The sequence below is a fragment of the Bemisia tabaci genome, chromosome 1 (genome assembly GCF_918797505.1).
Source record: "Bemisia tabaci chromosome 1, PGI_BMITA_v3".
NCBI classification, from domain to species: Eukaryota; Metazoa; Arthropoda; class Insecta; order Hemiptera; family Aleyrodidae; genus Bemisia; species Bemisia tabaci.
In genome coordinates, this window is record NC_092793.1 from 71432927 (window position 1) to 71455117 (window position 22191).

Genomic DNA, 22191 nt, shown 5'->3' on the forward strand with positions numbered 1-22191 from the left:
AAATTGGCGAAATATAAACGCCTTCTTAAACGATACATGCATTGGTGAAAGCAAATGATTTTTCAATTTGTTTCATTTACTCATAGTAGTATTGGATTTGAAAAATAAATCCCATCATGGTATTGCTGCTATGCTAAGGAAAAGAGCACTGAACAGATTCTTTTAAAAAATAATCCAACCTGCAGTCTTCGTTCTGCAGACTATTAAGAACTATTCTTAAAAAAACTGAGAAATGCATATATATTTTTTTAAATGAGCGTATTGTCCACGGAAAAAAGGCAGAGTTACAAAAAAAATAACCTCTACCTTAGCATGCAGACATAGTTCTCAGCTAAGCGCAAGATATCCTAGTGAGTGTACTTGAAACTTTTACATTGAAGATTGAGGGTTACCCGATCGAAGAGCATAGGCGTAGCTAGGTCATTTTGCTAGGGGGGCCTGGCCTCCCACCACCAGGGGGTCTGGAGGGTATGGAATACCCCCCAGCTCAGGGGGGACTTCGGGGGGCCTCCCCTGGACAATTTTTGAAATTTTAACTCTACTTGAGCGCATCTCGAGGCACTTGTGGCGCTAATCTTCCTTCAATTTCTGCCTAAAAATCACCCAGTTTTATGCATTTTAAGGTTCCGGAAAATTTTTGAAATTTTAACTCTACTTGAGCGCATCTCGAGGCACTTGTGGCGCTAATCTTCCTTCAATTTCTGCCTAAAAATCACCCAGTTTTTTACATTTTAAGGTTAAAATACTTTGAAATTGTTGCATTCAACAGGTTTTTCTATTTTTAGGCATCCTCTCACGGGCCACGGCGACAGAGACTTACCGTTGAAGAAGGTCTTTTTGCAACATCCAGAATTTCTGAGGGGGGCAGATGATACTATTTCAAATTCTAGGGGGGGCCAGGCCCCCCCCTTCCTACGCCTCTGTCGAAGAGGAGTAGCTAGCTCCTGCGATCTCTTATTTCATTAGACGCAACCAGTCGCACAAGATGCCCCCATCATTATGGCTGACCTGCACGGGGAGCCACCGAACACTCCCGAGTAGTTCCGATTCGTTCCGAATGCCGATAAAGAGGATGAGTTGGCGGAAAATTCAAAATACAACGAAGGAATTGCAATTTCAATTTTAATTCTTTTATTTTTATTTGTTTACTTATTAAATTTTTTTTCTCAGTACTTGAAAAAATTCCAGACTTTTGGAGCAAATTCCCTGACTTTTCCATGTTTTCCAGGCCATTTTTTTCCCCTGACTTTTCCAGGTTTTCCAGATAGCTGGGAACCCTGAATTTATGCCGTGAGCCCTGTAATGCGCATACACTTATGGGTCTCAGGACTCATGTCTTAATGCACATAGTTCCGTTTGGTAGAAATACGTTCATTTTGTCATTCCCTGGCGAATCCTACTTTTTCCCTGTCTTAGACAGCGGACCGCAGTCTTCAATAATCGGCCGTTTCAATCAATAGGATCGCTATATTTTTTCTTAGTCTTCTTTATCTTTAACTTTGTCGATCAATTGCAATGATCAGGCCATTGCCGGTCATATTTCTATAAAAAATCGAATTCCTTGATCAATTTTCCAACCTTGAAACGAGCTTACGTCCCTCCATCAAAGGATCGACGAATCAAGACATTATCACGCATCAAATCGTCGCTCCTCCGACGAAAAGACACATCTCAATTTCCACGTGAGCTTTATTTTCCATACAAATCCATGCTTCCAAGACTCATGCGGAAATTGTTATACGCCCATACGTCAAAGGAGCGACGAAATGACGGTCGACGTCTATGACGATCTGGCAAGGCGGGAGCCCAGGATGCTGCGTACGAGATGAGGATGAGATGAATGGCTATAGGTGAAAGCATCTCTTCATCGAGGCGGTCATGGCATCGTGCATTCGAGGATTCGTGTCGGCGCAATTGCCCTTTCGGGGAAATGCATCCTGATCATCTTGATTGAGACGCATCGGATGCTCGGGTCCGAGAGGATTTCACAAAGCACAATCCAGGCAACATGACAATAGGACATTGAATCCAAGTCCTAGTGTCTAATTCTGTCGTGCTAAGGGAGAACGTCGTAAGAGCCTTCAGACGCTGCCAAGTTTCTTCTGATAAAAACCGGATTGGGTCAGTTCTGCCGTAATAAGGAAAAACGCCGTATGAACATTCGAGAGTTGTCAAATTTCCTCTCAGAAAATAGTTATTTTTGAAGAAAGGTATGAATCTATCTCCTTGAAATTTTCAGGAACCGCAGGTGGAGTTGAGAACAAAATTATCGGAAAAATCGGAAGGAAAATCTTTACAAATTTTCCAGAAAACTGGTGATTTGCCGTAAGAAATTTGGCAACGCCTGAATGTTCATACGGCGTTCTTCCTAAGCACGGCAGAGTTGCGATGGTCACAGAATCGTGTTTCGATGCTTGATTCTTGTAGATCAGCTAAAAATTAGAGTCCCTTTATACCCAGAGTTAAGACAACTCGATTATCAGCTGACTGGCAGCCGGCCTTGGCTGGCCATGGAGGCCGAAACGAGTGCACCCAAACGAACGATATTAAGGGATGAGGATCAGGAATCCTGGGATGTCTGTCACACAAAAACAACAACATCAACAAATTGATCAATTAAAAAGAAAATGAGATTGGTTTGTGAATAATTTCTTAATCTATTTTCATTTTGGACCGATGGAAATAAAAATTTACTCTTGATAAACCCAATTAGGTAATATTTTCATTATTCTTTTTCACATTCGAGGTACCGCCATCTTGGTGCACTCGTTTCGGCCTCCATGAGCGAGAACCAATCTGAATTGGATTTTTTTTTAGGCCACTTTCAGCCCAACCAAAAGTGAGTTGTCTTAACTCTGGGTATAAAGGGACTCTACTAAAAATAATACCATCCAAACTCTCTACGTTCAATATTAGCCGAGATATCGCCTTTTAAAAAGCCGGATTTTGACGTCATCCACCACGGTGGTGACACCCTTGGTTTCTTCCACCTCGCTTTTATCAGTCAGTGATGCACTGGTTACTCAGCGTGATACTTGGATGAAAGCAAGGTGAAAAAACCAAGGGTGTCACCACCGCGATGGATGACATCAAAAACCTGTCTTCAAAGGGCGATATCTCTGTTAATATTGAACGTAGAAAGTTGCTGTTTGGACGGATCTTATTATTTTTAGCTGACCCACAAGAATTCAAGCATAAAACCACGATTTTGTGACCAACGCAACTGAACCATTTACCGGGAAAATTGTGAATATTTTCCCCCGAAATTTTCAGACGATTTTGCACGCAATTTAATGTAAATATCTGAAATTTTAAAGGAAAAATAAGCATAAATGTCGTAAAAAATACATGCTTTATCAAGGGAAACTTGGCAACTCTCGAATTTTCGTGCAGCGTTCTTCCTTAGCACGGCAGAATTCAAGCCGAGCCGATTACAATCAAGAAATGCCTTGAAGGAGTGGATTCTAGATTTTTCCTATGTGATTTATGTTGTTTTTGAGTCATTTAAACACTTGAATTCATATGTGATGCACCCGTGGCAAGGGTTCGTGACGACCCACACCTACGCAAAAGAGGGAGGCACGCTTGTAATGAAAAAATTTTTCGGGGGGGGGGGGGGGTGTGAAGGTAAGTGACATCTAGGACAAAGGGAGAAGGAGAGGTCAAAGGTCGGGAAAAATGGGTTCTGTAATTCATGGACGAACCCGCACTACTTTTCAGCAAAAAAAGGAAAGTTGTGAAAAGTGAGAGATGAATTAATCCGGGAAATCCAGGTACCCTCATTAATTCTTGTAATAATTGGACGTATTTCTATCAAACGGAACTACGTGCATTATGACGTGAGCCCTGTTATGGACATATTCGTATGGGTCTAAGGGCTAATGTCTTAACGCACATAGTTCCGTTTGATAGAAATACATCCAATTAGTTTTCAGTTCAATGAAGACATTTTCTTTTGTGAGCTTGCACTGACCTTTCACCTGGGAAACCCGAAAAGTAGGGATATTTTGGAAATCGAAGCCACTCTTTTGTTTTCGAGAACAACAAGGAAAACTTTGGAGACCTCGAGGGCTCGGAACTTCTGGAACTTTGGTCAGTCGAAGTCGCGCAGCCGTAGGGGTTGAGCTTGAGCGTAGAGGATAATCAAATCGGAAGTATATTTTATCGGAAATATATTCATCTCGGGACCGCGTGTGATAGTCGTGTTATTTAAGTGCATTACCATCAGTGTAGTTTCGTGTTCGGTATAGTTCGTGTTCGTATAGTTTCGTGTTCGGTACTTTATTATTAAAATTTTTCTCTGTGAATTATTTCGTGAATATAGAAGGTGCAGTGAATAGTTGAACAACCTTACTTTTCGCAACTTTTCTATCCGCCGAAAGTTTTAGTCTGCAAGCCTCTACTTTTTCCGTCCAGTGCGATAGTTTGCCGTGTTTTACAATAAGTGGAAGTAGTATTTGTCACTCGTGTCGGTTGTCATCGTGCGAATTTTCGGTAGTGTCTTTTCAGTGATATTTCTGTGAAATTTGATTTGAGGATATCGTTTCGGAAGTCAATTTGCTCACGTGTATTCCTCAGCGTTGATTCGGTAAGTCGCTTGATGTCATCAACAAAATGTTTTTTTTTTCTTCTTTTTTTTACGAGAGAAGTGTGGTTGCATTTAATATCGGTGACTTAAGTGTGAAACCACGTATTTCCAGTAAACTTTATGCTATCATTTTATTTTTCGAGGAAAATTAAGTCGACTGTTTGGCTTGATATCTTTACAGAACACTGAAAAAAAACACACTGGATCTAGAGTCCAGACTCTTGAAAACATTGACAAGAAAAAATACTCTTGATTCAATCGGATTTTTGCTTGAATCAAAACGAAATCCGCTTAAATTAAGGAGCTTGGTTTTTAATTTAAGTTAGATTCTGATTGAATCAAGAGTACTTTTTCTTGTTGATGTTTTTTTAAGAGTCTGGACTCTAGATCCAATGTGTTTTTTTTCCCGTGAATATTTTGCTAAAAGAGAGGAAAAATCGAGGTAGTTTTCAAGAATGAGTTGACTAGTTTTACTAAGAAAGAATAAAGTGCAACAGGAGGTCCGGGACGTCGCAGACGGAGATAGGTGGTTTCGCACTTCGGCCATCGATATATAATTTGAGAATCCCTGTGGGCGATAATCTTTTGATTTTCTCGAGATTTTTTTCACAAACAGTGGAGTTATCGAGGTATTCAGCGTATTGAAATGTGTTGCAATTTTTTGCATTTGCGAAGTACCTAACTTCTTCATAAATCGATGGCCAAAGTGGAAAATCATGCATTTCTATTGTGGTGTCATAAAATTTCCACCTTTATTTTATTTTTTCGAAGAGAAACAAGCAAACTTCATAGCTTGAAATTTATACAAAGTATTCTGCAAACATTGAAAAAAAATCACGGAAGTTTTAAAGAAATTAGGTAGACCAGTTCCCCCGAGAAAAAATGAAGTATGACAGAAAATCTGTTGAGTAGCAGACGGAAACGCGTGTTTCTACACTTAAGGTGATTCGATGGACGCGATACTTTGTGTCAGAACGGCATGCGATATATCGCATCAATTGGTTCCATTTTTTCAGCTACTCGTCATTTTTCTCCAATTTTGAGATCGCGATTCTGTTGTCAGGAGACTAAAGCACTCGCTTACCAATTTTAACAAAGAAATTCAACGTAATAAAGGCGTGGTTTTTTTAGAGCGAAAACATCGCATTCGATACTGATATCGAAACTGCACTTGAATGCGATATTTTCTCTCTAAAAAAACCACGCCTTTATTACGTTGAATTTCTTTGTTAAAATTGGTAAGCGAGTGCTTTAGTCTCCTGACAACAGAATTGCGATCTCAAAATTGGAGAGGGATGACGAGTAGCTGAAAAAATGGAACCAATGGATGCGATATATCGCATGCCTTTCTGACATTAAATATGGCATCCATCAAATCTCCTTAAGTCGTCGATATGAAAATGTTTAATCGTTGAAAATTGATTATTATTGAATACATTATGTGAGAATATTGTAATTTCGTGGTAAAAAAAAACAGTTTTATTCCATTATTTTTCAACATTATTTCAATTTATTTGTTAAGCTGTTCCATATACTAGACAATGTGCAACAATGCGTTACGTTGAATTTATCTCTAAAAGGGTTTAATTTTTTTCTTTGCAGCCAACATTCGAGAAGGGGATGAACGAGGATGGAAATCCTCACCCTCCGCATCAGAGCTGTTCCTGACCTTGCAGATCATCGCTCCTTCACGGTAAGATCTCTCAAGCCTCCTCCTATTTCGAAAATTAAGGTGATTCGATGAACGCCATATTTTGTGACAGAACGGCAAGCGATATATAGCATCGATTAGTTCCATTTTTCCGGCGACTCGTCATTTTTCTCGAATTTTGAGATCGCAATTCTATTGTCAGGAGACTAAATAATTCACTTACCAATTTTGATGAACAAATTCAAAGTATTAAAGGCGTGAGGAAAATAGAGGAAAAATACTGCATTCGAATGGGATATTTTGTCTCATAAAAAAAACCCACGACTTCATTACGATGAAATTGTTTGTCAAAATTTGGTAGGTGAATTCTTTAGTCTCCTGACAACAGAATTGAGATCTCAAAATTCGAAAAAATGACGAGTAGCTGAAAAAATGAAACTAATCGACGCGATATTTCGCATGTCGTTCTGGCACAAAATATGGCGTTCATCGAATCACCTCAACTTCTGATGAATCGGTTACTGTCAATAATTTCAGTTTTTGAAATGGGCTGCTAAAATATTTGAGGGGCTTGGAGGACAAGGTGCATAAGTGCAGTTTTGGAAAAAGTTAAGATTTTAATGATTTCAAGTAAAACTAGTCTTAGTGCATAATTTGTGAAAAATTCCCTCTCAAATTCCAATTTTTAAGCTTCAAAAAGTCAGTTTGAACTTTCTTTCCGCCATAAGGATCCATGTAAATCTCAAAACTTCAAACACATATTTCTCGAGGTAGCAAAAACTGCACTTAAGCGCTTAGTTCTACAAGCCCCTCATTCTTCCTCAACGCTGATCATCACCGCTGTCATCATTCGGGCGATTTTAGATAGAATCAACTTAATTACATTTCGTCGCTCCTCTGACGTAAGGGCGTAACTTGATTTCTACGTGACCCCTGTGCTCCGTATAACTCTATGCTTTCTAAGGCTCATGCAAAAATTTAGATACGCCCTTACGTCAGAGGACATTTTCCTTTACAAATTCAAATTTACGAGGCGAAATCTGGCAACAATGAGATGGACCACATTTTGCAAAAAGGAACCACTATTTCTGGCTCATTTTAGAAACAACGTATATGCCATTGGTTTCCCTGTGCAGAACGGTGGTTTTATGGAAGAGTCAGAAATAGTGGTTCCTTATTGCAAAATGTAATCCAAATGTAGTTATGTTCTTTCGTGGGAGGTAACGACGAATTGGACTGCATTTTGCAATTTGGAACTATAAATTCTGGCTCATCTGAAAAAAACACTTATGTGCATAGGAATACTAATGGCACATGCGTTTTTTTTAAACCGGGCCAGAATTTATGGTTCCAAATTGCAAAATGCAGTCCAATTGAGGGAGGAAAATAGATTAAAAAGCCTCCCAATGAGTGGCCCCGTTTCGTCGCTCCTCTGACGAAAGGGCGAATCTCAATTTCCTCGTGAGCCCTGGGTCACATTCAAATCCATGCTTTCTGCGGTTCATGTGAAAAGTGGGATACGTCCTAATGTCACAGGAGCGACCTTTTTTGAAACCCGGGGAATTCATTCGTACGTGACCGAAATGAAACCTTATGATGAGACAAGCCTCCGGTAAAAATTTTAGCTTGAGGATACGTTTGGTTTTGGACAGTGGCGTGGCGTGGATTGCGATGTATCGATTCTCATGCCATTTAAAGCTTTGGTAAAGAATCGATTATTAAGGTGTTCGCTGCGAACACCCTGTCTATCGATCCTTTTTCATAGGTTTAAATGGCATGACAATCGATACATCGCAATTCACGCCACGCCATTGGTTTTGGAGCTACAGCGTTGCAAAGTTTGCATGTTTGAGTCTTAAAAATCTTCATATTTTTGAAGAATTTCTTCCAAAAGCCAATTTCAAAGTAATGTCAGTAACAAGTAATGTAAGTTTTAAACATGACGCGTAACTGAAAAATTATAAGAAAATCCGTAGTAAAAGTTTCAAATTGTGGATGAGCCGTTAATAGCAGTACAACGTTGCAAAAATTACATTCTTGTCCTTTAAAAATACCCATTTTTTATAGTTTTGTATATTGTAGCAGTATTTGAGACATAAAATATACAATTAGAGATACTCGCAGACTCATAGTAAAATTTATATCAGTATACGATAATTTTAGGCAATGCAGCGTTGCAAAGTTTAGACGTATAGCATAGATTTAATCAGTATACGATAATTTTGGGCAATACAGCGTTGCAAAGTTTACATCTTTCATCTATGAAAATGTCTACTTTTTCTTGTTATTGTATTGGAGACAAGATACAATATGTGTCAATGGTTAATAGTGTGAAGCGAAATGTGGAGGCTTTATGTTGATCCTGGGTGACAATTGCATTAAAATAACATCGTTGCAAATTTTATCTGCTTTTCTTTTAACATTCGATTGTATAAAATTAGTTAAAAATAAGGATACTTCCAATAGTTATTTTACTTTAAAATGTAATTCCAGAGGATTTTTGGAATACAATGGATGATTCAGCATCAGCGTTGCTTTCAAGATCTGAAATATTCTGCCTAGACTTAGTTGCAAATTCAACCTTTTTTAGGTGTAATGAAGAAACTAACATAGAATATGGAGGCGTTTGGGTTTTTTTAAGTAGAAATAAATCTTGATACAGACGATACATTCATTATGCCTTAAAAAACTGAGTATGTTGAACGTAAGAATGGAAGATTTTGAAAATATTAAAGAAAAAAAAAAGAAAAAAAAATGCAAAGTAAATTAAATGAACGAAAAATAATAAATACACCAACAAAACAATAAAATATAATTTAAAACCTAAATAGAATATTTAAATCACTGTTGCGTTAATGTATAAAAAACCCAGACGCCTCCTTAAGAGAGAATTTTAAAATTATTTAAATATGACTTTTGGAGGGTGAAAGTTTAAAATTGGCATCATGTTGAGGCGTTTTCTATAGATTTGAAGGCAAGACAGGACTGATACTGAAGCATCACATGAATAAAATATTTTGAAGGAAGAAGATAAAAAACTATAAAAAATACAAAAATAAAAAAAAATGAAAAATAATGTACGGTAGAAAGTCATATAAAAATGAAAGAAAAAAATGTCAATGTAAATAAAAAAATAAGCAAAATCAAATAACTACCTACTGGAAGCATCTTTATTTTAAAATCTTCTATTATTTATTGCTTGGAGAGAATTGTGAATAAACTTGGCGAAAGTATTATTGCAAAAACCAATTGTCACTTGGAACAGACATCAGACCTTGATATTTTGGATTGATATGAGGGATGATACCCATTGATTTTATCTTAAACTGGAAAAAAAAATTTTAAAAAAAAATCATATTTCGTTGAGTTCAAAATTGTAAGCTTGGCAACGCTGTATCACTACAAATCAATCTTACATCTGCAGATAACGTTAATGGTTTATTTCATAAAAAAAAAAACCAAAAAAAAACCAAAAAAAACAAAAAACAAACAAACACTGAACTTAAAATTAAAAACATTTTTAAAGCTTATATACATAAATTTGGCAACGCTGTATCGTTAAATCTATACTTACACTCGCGGTAAAACTTTTACACAAGACTAATCTTATCATAGAATTTCAGCTAAACCACATTATCATACCTTTAGGTGGTCAATAAGTTCGTTTTTTAATTCAAAAACGGAACAAAATGAGCATTTTTATGGGTCTGTGATGTCAAGTTTGCAACGTTGTATCAACAGAATTAACAGCATTAACGTAGAAAAATTATTTATTATTAACGTATTTTTTTAGAAAAATGTACACTGACTGTTGATAAAATGTCTCAAAATATCATGAAACATCCAATGACAGTTGTTTACAGAAAGTAAGATACTTGATAATACGATAATCTTTAAAGCTTAAATATGGAAACTTGTCAACGCTGTATTTCTAAAACCAGACGTATCCTCAAGCTAAGATTTTTACTGGAGACATGGGTCATCATAGAGCAAAGTAACAATATGTAACAATTTTGGATGATTATTCATGAATTTCCAGAGTGCCTCGTGTCTTTGGAAGAATTTTTGACGAGCCGGGGTCTAAAAGTGCGTCGTGGTGGAAATTAACTGTTAAACCTTGTTAGGTTATCGACTGCTTTACTTCCTTCTTGCCTTCAATCTGGTGAAGATTGAGCAGAGAGCGCCGAGAGCGGTCTGAGTCAACGTTACTTAATTTGAACTAAATTTTGCAATTCGGAGCTACAATTTCTGGCTCATCTATAAAAACACTTATGTGCATATGATACTATGAGTACTTACGTTGTTTCTAAACTTGAGACACAAATTTTAGTGCTCAATTGCAAAATGCAGTCCATTTGTGTGTGGATCTGTGTAAAAAGAGCCTCTCCTCCGGGAGAAAATTGTTCTTAACTTTTTGCGAACACATGAACAACATTTTTCTACAACCTAGGAATTTTTGTCTTCAAGCTTCACGACAGTTTTTGAGATTTAGGATCAAATTTCCTGAGTAAAGGAATTTTGTCCTCAGAAAGATAGGTCTCTTCTTACAGATCTGGTCACTGGTAAAAGGGGCCCGGCATATTGTTATGAAAGGTAGCTTCCACATGAATAATAAGTTTTCCTCCGCTCCAATAGCCTCCAGACTCATTTGGACCACATTTTGCAATTGGGAACTATAATTTCTGACTCAGTTTAGAAATAACTTATGAGCCATTAGTTTCCCGATGCACGAAAGTGTTTTTAAGGATGAGCCAGAAATTTTAGTTCCTAATTGCAAAATGTAGTCCATTTAACCCTCGTCTGTCACATATAAGTAGAACTGACCAGACGTTTAAATGTAAAACTTGTCTCCCGTACGAAGGAATGTAACTCCATTCCAAGGTCACCAAATTGACTCAAACAATTAATTTATTTTACAAAGTTATGCCTGTGCAATTTTCAGGCACAACTTTGTAAAACAAATTAATGAAAATGTGCCTGTGTAATTTTTATTTTAATTTTGCATGAAATCTCGGGGAAAATTATCAATGAAATTTCCAGTTAGGAAAGTTCAAGATCCTCCTACTTAATATGCAATTTGCGAGGGGACATTTGGCAACATTGAAATGAAGTTACGTTCTTTCACGCGGGAAAACGATGAGCTCTCTTAAGTTTAGTTTTACTGTGCCGAGGCAAGTGAACCACCAAAACTTTCATTATTGCTATACTAGAGGTTGTTTTGCAAAACGAAAAAAATTCCGCCTGAGGTTACTGTTTTACGACTAATATTTAGAATCTGTCTTGGTCAATTTTGCTCTTTCAATGATAATTTGTATTGAAAGTGTTAATTTACAACATTATAGTAGTAGTTTTTGTGTAATTTTTGGTTTGTTGGGTAGCCAGTGCTATGGGTTAAAATAAACTGTTAGCTCACGTTAACTTGAAATTCAGGAACTTAATAGTCGAAGCTTTTCGGCCTCAGCCGTCGTCAGGACTTAGCAAAAAGCACAGTTTGAGACAATAAATGATTAATTTTGATTAATATCAGTTCATACATATGATGAACGAGTGTGTTTCGGTGTAGATGTGTTTCATTGAGTTTTTTATTGATTCAACGATATTTCTACCGGAATAAATGATGAAAAATGGACGGCTCGTGCAGTGGCGTGGCGTGCTTTGCGATATATCGGTTTATCGGCCATTTAAACCTATGGAAAAGGATCGATAAACAGGGTGTTCGTAGCGAACACCTTAATAATCGATTTTTTACCATGGATTTAAATGGCATAACAATCGATACATCGCAATTCACGCCACGCCACTGGGATCGCGAGTTCTTCTGTCCTCAGGACTTTTGTCTAGGAATGAGATTCTTGATTATAAATAAGATGTTCAACATTTTTCTACTGCTCACCATTTTGAGACTTTTCCTAACTTCGAATGAAGTGACCGAATCACTTCCTTCGTCAATTCTCTGTCTCGGTGACGGAGTATGCGTTTGTCTTCTGAAGCACTGTCAGAAGTCTATTACTGGCTACTAGATTCCCTGGGGATCAAATAGACTATATTCTACGATAAAAAAAACTACCATTTACGGCTCATTCGTGAAAGTACCTCTTCGTATAGGGTAAAATCAAAGTTTGAGGAGAGGGAGAAGAATAGAAATAGGAGGAAGAAGATAAGAGAAAGAACAGGAAGAAAAGAGAGAAGAGAGGAGAGAAAAGGAGAGACATGGGAGAAGAAGAAGAGAAGAATAGAGAGAACATAAAAGAGAATAAAATAGTGAAAGCACACAGTAAAACAGTGAGAGGGAAAGCGAGAAGGAAATTGAGAAGGAAAGCGAAAAGGAAATTGAGAAGGAAAGCGAGAAGGAAAGCGAGAAGGAAAGCGAGAAGGAAAGCGAGGAAAAGCGAGAAGAAACGTGAGAAGAAAATCGAGGGGAAAAGCGAGAAGGAAAGCGAGAAGGAAAGCAAGAGGAAAAGCGAGAAGAAAAGTGAGAAGAAATTCGAGAGGAAAAGCGAGAAGAAAAGTGAGAAGAAATTCGAGAGGAAACGTGAGAAGAGAGAGAAAAGGGTCTGGTGCCGGAGCCTCCTCGTGGTGGACCTGGGGCGGGTCTCTGACCCGTGCCAAACGCCGGCAAACTGTTGTGATTCTGCACCCTCCCTCGCCTCTGGTTGTTAGCCCATATCTCTTCACACATCGTAACGAGCAATTTAGGATCAAGCGCATCCTTGGTACGTTATTACCTTGGTTGTTAGCCCATATCCCTAATACGCTCGGGCATGGATCAACCACTTCCTCGGTGCCCTGCTTCGCGCGCAGCAGGGCTGTTTACACCTTGGATGTTAGGCCATATCCATTGCAGCCTTGGATCAAGCGGAACCTTGGTACGTTATTACCTTGGTTGTTAGCCCATATCCCTGGTTTACGGAAGAGATCAAGCGGAACCTTAGGAACATGAGGGGAACGATGATCTTCAGAGGACCACTGATAGTAGTTAGGCCATATCCTTGAACCGCGAGGTGCAAGGATCAACCGGTACACAGTGGTCTGAAAATCCCGATCTGTGACCGACTTTGCGCGATTCGCCAGTGACCAATTGCAGGGGTGACCGATCGAAGCCTGGCGATCCTGTTCTGGTCAACCTCCGGTATCTGCCGATGCTTGCGCATTAAGTCTAAAGCCGTCATCCCCCCCGGGACACTTTAGACCAGGCAAAGTCGGAACCGGAGGGTCGGACGCCTCTCAAACGGGCTGGTGGTTGGGGCGATGTTGCAGATTGAAGTAGGTTTTGATGCAGGACGAGCCGAATACTTCACGAGAGTCCCGGGGTCTCGTGGCTCAGGGTATTCTGTTTGACCTGGGCCGAACAAGCCGGACAAAGTTTCAGCAATCTCTATCTCTGTAGAGAGTATCCAGCTACGAGTTTGTTGTCTCACTGCTGGATCGCACGGTGGTAGAGGAGTTCCCTGCATTCGGTCATTGGCGAATTGTTCACTGTTGTGAGTGAGGGTGCGCCCAGAACGCCAACCCAACTCTTCATGGCATGAGATCTTTAATAATTATTAAATTTTAAAAAAAAAAAAATTAAAAATAAGGTTATCCTTATTAAATCTCACTAACAACAAAGGCATGAGCCCCATGCCTTTGTCTTTTAAATTTCTTCTCCATTTTTCAAAATTTCTTCTCCATTTTTTCAAAATTTCTTCAAAATTTCTTCAAAATTTTGAATTTCAAATTAACGTATGCCATGGGAGTTGTAAGTTGGACGGTGGAAGCGTGCCGTCTGATGTCGGTTCCTCCTCGTGGTGGACGGTGGAAACGAGGGTTTCACCCTCGGCTAAACGCCGACAAAATTGGTGCTAGTTTTGGTAGTAATACACAGGGGTCGATACTTCAGTCTATTTGATGTTTCATGACCCCTGGTAGCACCTTCTTCAGATGAATAGGACTGCATTTTGCAATTTGGAGCTATAAATTCTGGATCATCTGAAAAAACACTTATGTGCATAGGGAAACTAATGTCACATATGTCATTTTTAAACCAGGCTAGAATTTATAGTTCCAAATTGAAAAATGTAGTCCAATACATCTTTGACTTATAGTTTTTGACCATTCTCACGATTTCTATAACTTATTCATTCATCTTATTGATTTCTATAATATATTTCGGGAGACAAATAATTATATGCCTAGAAAAAACACAGATGATTAACAAATAAAATATCAGAACACATGAATTAGAGCATCTTAGCTTTTTCATCAATACGATTTTGATTTTGGGGCTAAAATGCTCCTTTCTCAGATATAATTTTAGAAGTTTTGCAGTGACGAGCGTCCAAAGATTTGCCATTGATTTTGCGTAGAAATAATTTATCAATTGATCGAGATTTAATCTGTTGGAGAAGAGGAGGAAGAGAAAGATAAAGTAGTAGAGAGAGAGGAGCAGAAAAAAAGAGAGAAGAAAAGAAGGTAAGGAAAATGAAGGAGGAGAGAGAGGAGAAAAATGAGGAGAAAGGTGTAATATTGTGTTAAAGCTATCAAACAATCATGAATATAAAACATTTTATCGGGAAGTTATCCTGCCATCCATGAAACACTACTGGAACATGTGTCGTTGAATATAGACCCTTCTTTCGTGACGATTATTGGTGCACTTCAATCATGTTTTTTTTGTTTATTTTTTTTTTACGGTACAAAACCCAGATTGATAGAACCAACCAAGTTTACACAGCCGCACTAACATAAGATTTTGACGTTGCCAAATTTCTCCGATAAAATATTCATTTTTGAGGGAAGCTATGGGAGAGTGTCACGCATTGTGAAGTCACTGAAATCCATACAGAACAGAAACATCTTGAATCGGTCCAATGTCCATTTTTCAGAGCGCATGGAGAGCACCCAATGGGAGGGTGGATGGATGTAATTAGACTGCGTTAAGCAGAGTGGAACCAAGCCACATTAACTATTACCAAACTGAATTAGGCAATTTCATTTTTTACATGTAAATGGTCGTATGGATTATTGTGCAAATAGTGAATTTCCTGCATAATACGAAACAAAATACTCAAAATTTTCATAGGAATCCGCACAAACATTTTCTTCAAAAAATTGAATTACCCAGTTTTTATAAATAGCTGATGTGGCTTGTTTTCTTTCTGCTTAACGTGGTCCATTTCACATTGTCCCGAAACTGCAAGAGAGAAACCCCCGCCCACAGTTAGGCAGGTAGGTGTAACAATAACGAGCGCCTTCAAATACAGATGCATACAACTATTCATACTCCGAATACAACTATTCGTACTCAATGGACGTCCGTGTTGCATACGACTAAATTGAAGGCGCTCAAATTATCCTAGCCCTCCGTTCTCGTCGTCGTGGTAGTCTTAAGAAGTACACACTATGCAGTTACTATCGTATATTATTACATGTAAACAGTTGTCCGGGTTTGGATTTGATTTGGACCGTAAGTGCCTTTTTTGTGGATAAAACAAAACCTGATACTCAGTGGACAGCATTATTGCAAGTCTCTGGCGATCCTATAAATGAGGGACTTCGTTCCGGAAATGGGTTAATTTTCAGCATTATGCTATTCTAATAAAATTTCAGTCGAATTTTTATCTTTGAAATCGGCGTGAAAGTACATATTTGTATCTTCTTTTAATTCAATAATTTTTCTTTCAATGGACCACTAGACAAGGTACGAATTTAAGCGATCTGATACATGCTTCTTAACCAGAATTTCACGTGGAAAACGATTCACACAACGAAAATTACGGAAACCAACTCCTAACGAAGATATTAACGTTTTTATTTCACATTGGTTACGAGGAATTTGAGCTGCCCGCTCTCAAGAAACTCAAAGCTCTACCAAAGCTCAAAGCTCAAGGCTCTGTCAAATCGCGCACTACAACGGTTTCAGCAATCTTCTCAATCGAGCAATGTTCATTTCCCACCATATGTTTTTCAAACTATAAGTAATTTGCTACTGCTGAGCCAAAGCAGTGTCAAGTTTGAGGTTGCCAGATGTTTTCATCGCAGAGATGTTCATGATAACGTTTGCGAGCGGTGTGAATCATGTAGAGCATTGAGTTTTCATGAGCGGGTGGTTTGAATTCACGCATCAAGAATCATTAAATATCTTCGTCAAAAGTTGATTTTGGTCATTTTCGTTGTGCGCATCGTGTTCTACGTGAAATTTTGGTTGAGTAGCATGTATCAGAACGCTGAAATTCGTACCTTGTCTAGTGGTCCATTGTAGTAATTATACTTTCAAAAGTATAAGAAGACTCGCAAAACTTACCAACGACTAGAATTTGCCTAGAAACAACTGCTGTAGCAAAAGAAGGAGCATCAGCGGTCACTTCGCAGGACAGATTCCCGGAAAGGCTGAATCCTACGTATTGCAAGACTACAACGCTGGCATTTGATGATTCTTTCTGCAACAGAGAAATGACAACATTGATACTTTAACCAGCATTTTATGATGGTAAAATCTTTCTAACACAGCATTTTTTCTTATTGTTCATCAGCGTTATAAAATCGACCAATTTCTTCTGCAACATCGGAAATTTCTAGAATCAAAATTATCGATCTCATTTAGTGTGACCCACTCCTTTCTACTAGAGCCCCTTTATACTGAGAGTTATGATAACACCCCCTCATGGAGTCACAAACGGGAATAAAGATTACAGAAATTGAACGTTTTTCGTAATCTTTGATCGGCTCATTCTCAAATCCCTTTCTCCGTTCCTCCTCTCATTTCGTTTGTTCCTGGTTGAACCCGTAATTCCTCGGTCCATTCCAATCTTTACAACTGATGAAAATGTAATCTTTATTCCCGTCTGTGACACTATGGAGGCCTGAAATACGGGAACCAATCAGAAATGGATTCACATTGTCTTAACTCTCAATCAGTGGCTTTGCGATATATCGATTGATCTACCATTTAAATCTATGAAAAAGGATCGATTATGAAAGTGCTTGCAACGAACATATTGATAATCGATTCTTTACTACAGCTTCAAATGGAGAAATATCGATAATCGATCCTTCACGCCACGCCACTCCTCTGAATATAAAGGGACTCTACTTTCTACCAGAGATCACATCGATGATGATGCAGTAATAATAGTAGAATGCATTTATTTTATATAGAAGTGCCTTAGCAACTTTGGTCATTCACACCGCTGCAATTGAATTCGCATTAAGACAATAAAAAAAGATTAATAGGTACAATGATTGGAATTTTGTCGTTGAAGTTATTCTGTGGATATGCAATGATTACACAATTTTCTAATCCTTCCTAACGATTTACTTTAGAATTGAATGTCGCACTCCGAATGAAAACGAGTTTTCTCCTCTTAGAATTAAAGCGCATTTCCACGACAGCGTTTAAAACGTCAGAGACAAAAGTAGGAGAGAAAGAGAACGTGTCTCAAATTAAAAGAAAGCCGTTGATAGCATTAAGTAGAAAAGGGACGAATTTGAGAAAAACCGGAAATCAAACGGGATGAAACAAGTAAAGGAGAGGGAGGGGCCCTGACAGACGACTCGCTTCTAATGGATTTAACTAACGCGAAACCCGAAGACAGAAATTGCAATTAAATAAATCAATTCCGAATTCACTTCCTCTTCACAAGGCTTTCAAGACCGAGATTTTACTTCTTGAGCTGGCGTATTTGCGACGACTGAAGTCCAAGCCTTTACCTATCAATGCCTCCTTTTTGGCGTCGTCGCCCGCGCTCTCAGCCGAGCTTTCAGTACAAAAATGAGTGACGCTTGGATTGCGACCTCCATGCCGGACTTTTCCGTTCACATTCTTCTCAAGTTGGAACTAAATTGTTGGGAGGCAATGAAATCAGCATTGAACAGTACAACCTCCCAAGTTTGATACATTCCGTCGTGTTTCGATGGAAAAGAAAAGAAAAAGTACTATGCTTTATTGAAAGAGTGGCCTTATTTCAACGAAACGACGAAATGTTGGACTTACTGGACACTTAATGACAGATAACAGTGATAAAAGAAAATACGACATCAATTTGAACACCTCAAATTTTAACACTCTCCTTAAAAATACTCAAAATCTGTAGCGATTCTGCCTGAACAGTTGACTATAGAGCAAAAATAAATAGATATTGTTGAATATTGTTTACTTAAACTGCGCCTTTTTTAATGGGTTTGATGTCGCCACAGTAAAAGAAATACTTTTCGAGGGGAAAAAAGTATCTGATCATTTTTAATCATAAATGTGAATCTGGAAACTCTTCTTCTCAAGGCGGGAAAAATCAGTTTAAAAGAAAAAGAAAAAAAAGTTGACTTCGCCGTTGTCGCCGAAAATTTTCATCAAACGAAGAGTGGACATAAAAATAAATCTTCTTTGCTCCGTGAGAGCGCACTGAAGTTAAAACTTTTAGGGGAAGGGTGTGAATAAAAGGAGGCCGAGGAGAAGACGAGAGATGTGCTAAATCAAATACCCAACTCAGCGAGCTAAATGATCTGCTACGAAACGCAAATAAAAAGGTAGAAAATCAATGTCTAATCTGTCGCCGTCTCACTTGTTGCACACGATTCCAGTGTCGAGGATCCGTATATACAGTAATCCTCTTCATTGTGCTACCCCAACCCACACTTATTTTACATACTAATCGCACAAAACGAGGGTAAAGACTTTCTAGAATTTCAGAGGATACGAAATAATTATATTCCCCTCACGCAGACGGCTGAGAGTATTTTGGCGCTTGTGAGTATTCCCTCATCAGCCGAGGGAAAGAATTTAAAGTAATAATTTGTTTTAAGTTCGTCAACGTGCAGACACTTCTAAGAAATTTCATTGATAAAATATTCCTGGCTTCTATAGAGTTGAAGACAATTTATTAGGATAGGTACTCAGTCAAAATTGGGCTACATTTTGCAACTGGGAACTAATACTGGAGGCTATTTTTTTCATTTAGGGTAGTGTGCACTATTAATGTTGGTACGCAAACCAATCGACGGTGAAACTTCCAAACCACGTATCTCGTTTGCGGTGTTTTAAAATCTCCGCGCCCATTTTAATTTTTTGAAAGTGAACAAATCAACACCTTTCCGTGAAGTTTTCACAGGATTTTCTTCGCACAAAGAAGAAATATCAAAAAGTTTGAAAGCATAAGTATGATATGAAACCGGCAACGTTGCAAATCGAAATACACGGTCGTGGAGTTTCACCATCTCAATACTTTTTCTTCGTTTTCTTCTTCCGTATTTTTTCCTCATTCCTTCAGTCTTTATTGCTCTTCTTCCCCTCTTTCATCTTCATTTTCATATTTTTCTTCCTCTTTTTTCTTTCCATTTTTATTCTCTTCTGCCTTTATTCTTTCTCTCCCTTTCCCTTTCATCGTCTTTTCTGTTCTCTTTCTCTTCTTTTCCTTCTTTCTACTTCTTTTTCCTCCTCCTCTCCCACTCCGAGGTGTCCCTCATGCAAATCAGAGGCTTTCATAGATGAACCAAAAAAAATAGATTCTTACTACAAAATGTAATTCATTTAGAACCCTGACCCTTTGATGAGAATTTTGAGGGTTATAAACAAGGAAGAAGATGTAGGAGCGAGGGGTTTGAACAGAAAAGTTATATTTCGTGAGAGATCCAGTTGGCTACTAAGTTCCCGTCACGGATGGACCTCGCCGGTGGCTATTGTATTTTATTGTAAGAAGTCAACAGTTTAATGCCGGTCAATATTTGTTCTGTTTAGTCATAAAAAACAGAGGGCAGTTTTCGAGGTTCGGAAAAGAGCAGTTTTGAGTGAGTTTTTCCCTTTCCGTGAAATATCCTTCAATGTGATGGCGCTCCTGAAGGCGAACTCGCTGATAAGCGGGCGGCCTTGGGGAAAGTACTAACGACGATGATTGGATGGGAGCCTAAGTTCCAAAGTTTAGTTCCGTTGAAGTTCTGTTCTTCAAGCTTCAGAATTCTTTCATTGGCCAGTCTTTTATTTTAGTGTAGCTGCTATATATATAGTCACATATTTTGCTCGTCTAATTTCAGCCGTCAAAACTCCTTAAAAATTGCCGATTAAGAGCTCTAGCTCTCCGTAATGAGATGTCCGTTAAGGAAAGAATTTGGATGTACAATAGGCATCTTCGAATGATTCTGCGTGTTTTCAGTTTAAGTTTCCGGGACAAACTTTTTCTCTGCAGAGCATGCATTCGTTTATTCATTATAATGGGTGTAGAAAGTAGACAACGAGCGTCCACTTAGATTCTATACGTTGACAAACCATTTCGGATATAGGCCGTATTAATCGACTATTCTGCCCCGATTCGGTAGTGACTAAAAGGCATTCGGGCGGAGTAAGGATACAGATAATTGGTGAGCAAGAATCGTTCTGAGGGTGGTTTCACGATAAAAAGAGTGGGCCGTGCATTTGTGCAACACTTCGAAAACAAAAGCGCCAGCATGCCGAAACCAAATTTTACTTTGTTTCAATTGCACTTCTTTCATCCAGCTATGGCACGAAACAACGTGATTTGGTACCAAGCTACGACCGTGAAAAAATGACATATCGTCAGATCTCAATTCTCTTTGCCAACCAGGTCATCTCGTCAAACATGGTAGCAGACTACACCTGTTTAGAGAAACCTTGCACCAAATATCACTGCCAAATCGTGTCAATCATTGAACGATTATTCGAAAAAGGCGTATTTGAAAAAAGGCATTTTTTTTACCAACTAAAAGTGATTCTTAAGTAAAATATGAAAACATCTTCCTTCAACAAAATTCGACTCGATTCTGATGACCAAATACAGAAGAGAACGGTAGAGTAAACCTTCTCAACTGCAACGGAATAATACTCATTTTAATTTTCTCCGGGAGAAAAATTCAACTTTATTGCGAATCAATTTGAAGCTCACATACCTCCATATGTTGCCATAGAATTAACGGAAGGAGAGATCTTCAAGGCATTAAATAACAACACATGTAAGTCTCAACTCGCGATGTAAAAAACTAGGCAAAGAAAAAAATAAAAGTAGGATGGCTGAACAGGAGAGAGGAGCAGCAAAATAGAGTAAGAGGTAGAGGACCAAAACAAGGTATATGGTGCTACGTCAAGACAGGAAATTCATGGACGTTAGGAAACACAAAGACATTTAATAACAAAATAAAAAGGTTCCTCGCGGAGCTCCAGTTGGGGAGGGAATAAAAGGGACAAGTTATAAATCAGCCGAGAGGAATTAAAACCACCCTTTTCTGGATTCTGCATCCCTTTTGAAGGACCAGCGGCTAGGGATATTGATCTGAAGTTCCGGCATGAATGAATTATCTTTACGTGCACTAAGCGTGCTTTTGCTGGATTCATTACACGAAATTAGAGTCAGGATATCCTTTTGTTAGGGGTCTTGACAGCCTTGGGAAGTGCATTGAGGTTTAGAACAACCCTTTTTGGTGCTTGTCCGATTCAGACTTGTAGGGAAGGGAACTCTGGTTTCCTTTCGAGGAACTTCTATAAAAACTTCTCTTTCGGGGACACTTTAGAGTGAGGATCCGTTTGTAGCACCATAAATATCCCCAAAGTTGCATTCATTAATCTTCTTGGCTTTTCTCAAAGACCGAGAGTAAATTATAACAATTGGATAGCCATTTGAAAAAGTGCACAAAAATACAAAAAAACTGCGCAATTTTTATTATAATGATCATCAAATACATTGTTGAGTGTAAATCGATCGATGAAGTGAAATCGACCTCAAAATTCATACTGACCGCCTGAGTTTTATTTTTTTTTAAAATAATGAGTTATGCAATTTTTACCTCCTTAAATCACTTTTTAAAGAATCAATGGTGGTTTTCAAAAAACATAATTTCTTTCCTCGCAACATTCATTGCTCAATACCGTAGATCAGTTAATCGAAAGCGGTTAAACGTTAGAGAACACCATTTACGATTTCCGACACCACTTTCTGATATCTTATGACGTTTATAATCCTCATTTACGGACGAT

The 22191-nt window shown here is 38.3% G+C and overlaps 1 protein-coding gene across 1 annotated transcript in view; it reads right to left on the minus strand.

Annotated features, from left to right (window-relative positions):
* Positions 1-22191, minus strand: part of LOC109033099 (uncharacterized) — a gene marked incomplete at its 5' end in the record, with an annotated part of 112612 nt that overhangs the window by 23092 nt on the left and 67329 nt on the right. Inside the window, one exon of the mRNA XM_019045534.2 lies at positions 16522-16657. Within this exon, the coding sequence (XP_018901079.2) occupies positions 16522-16657 (136 nt within the window). The remainder of the gene's footprint in view (positions 1-16521; positions 16658-22191) is intronic.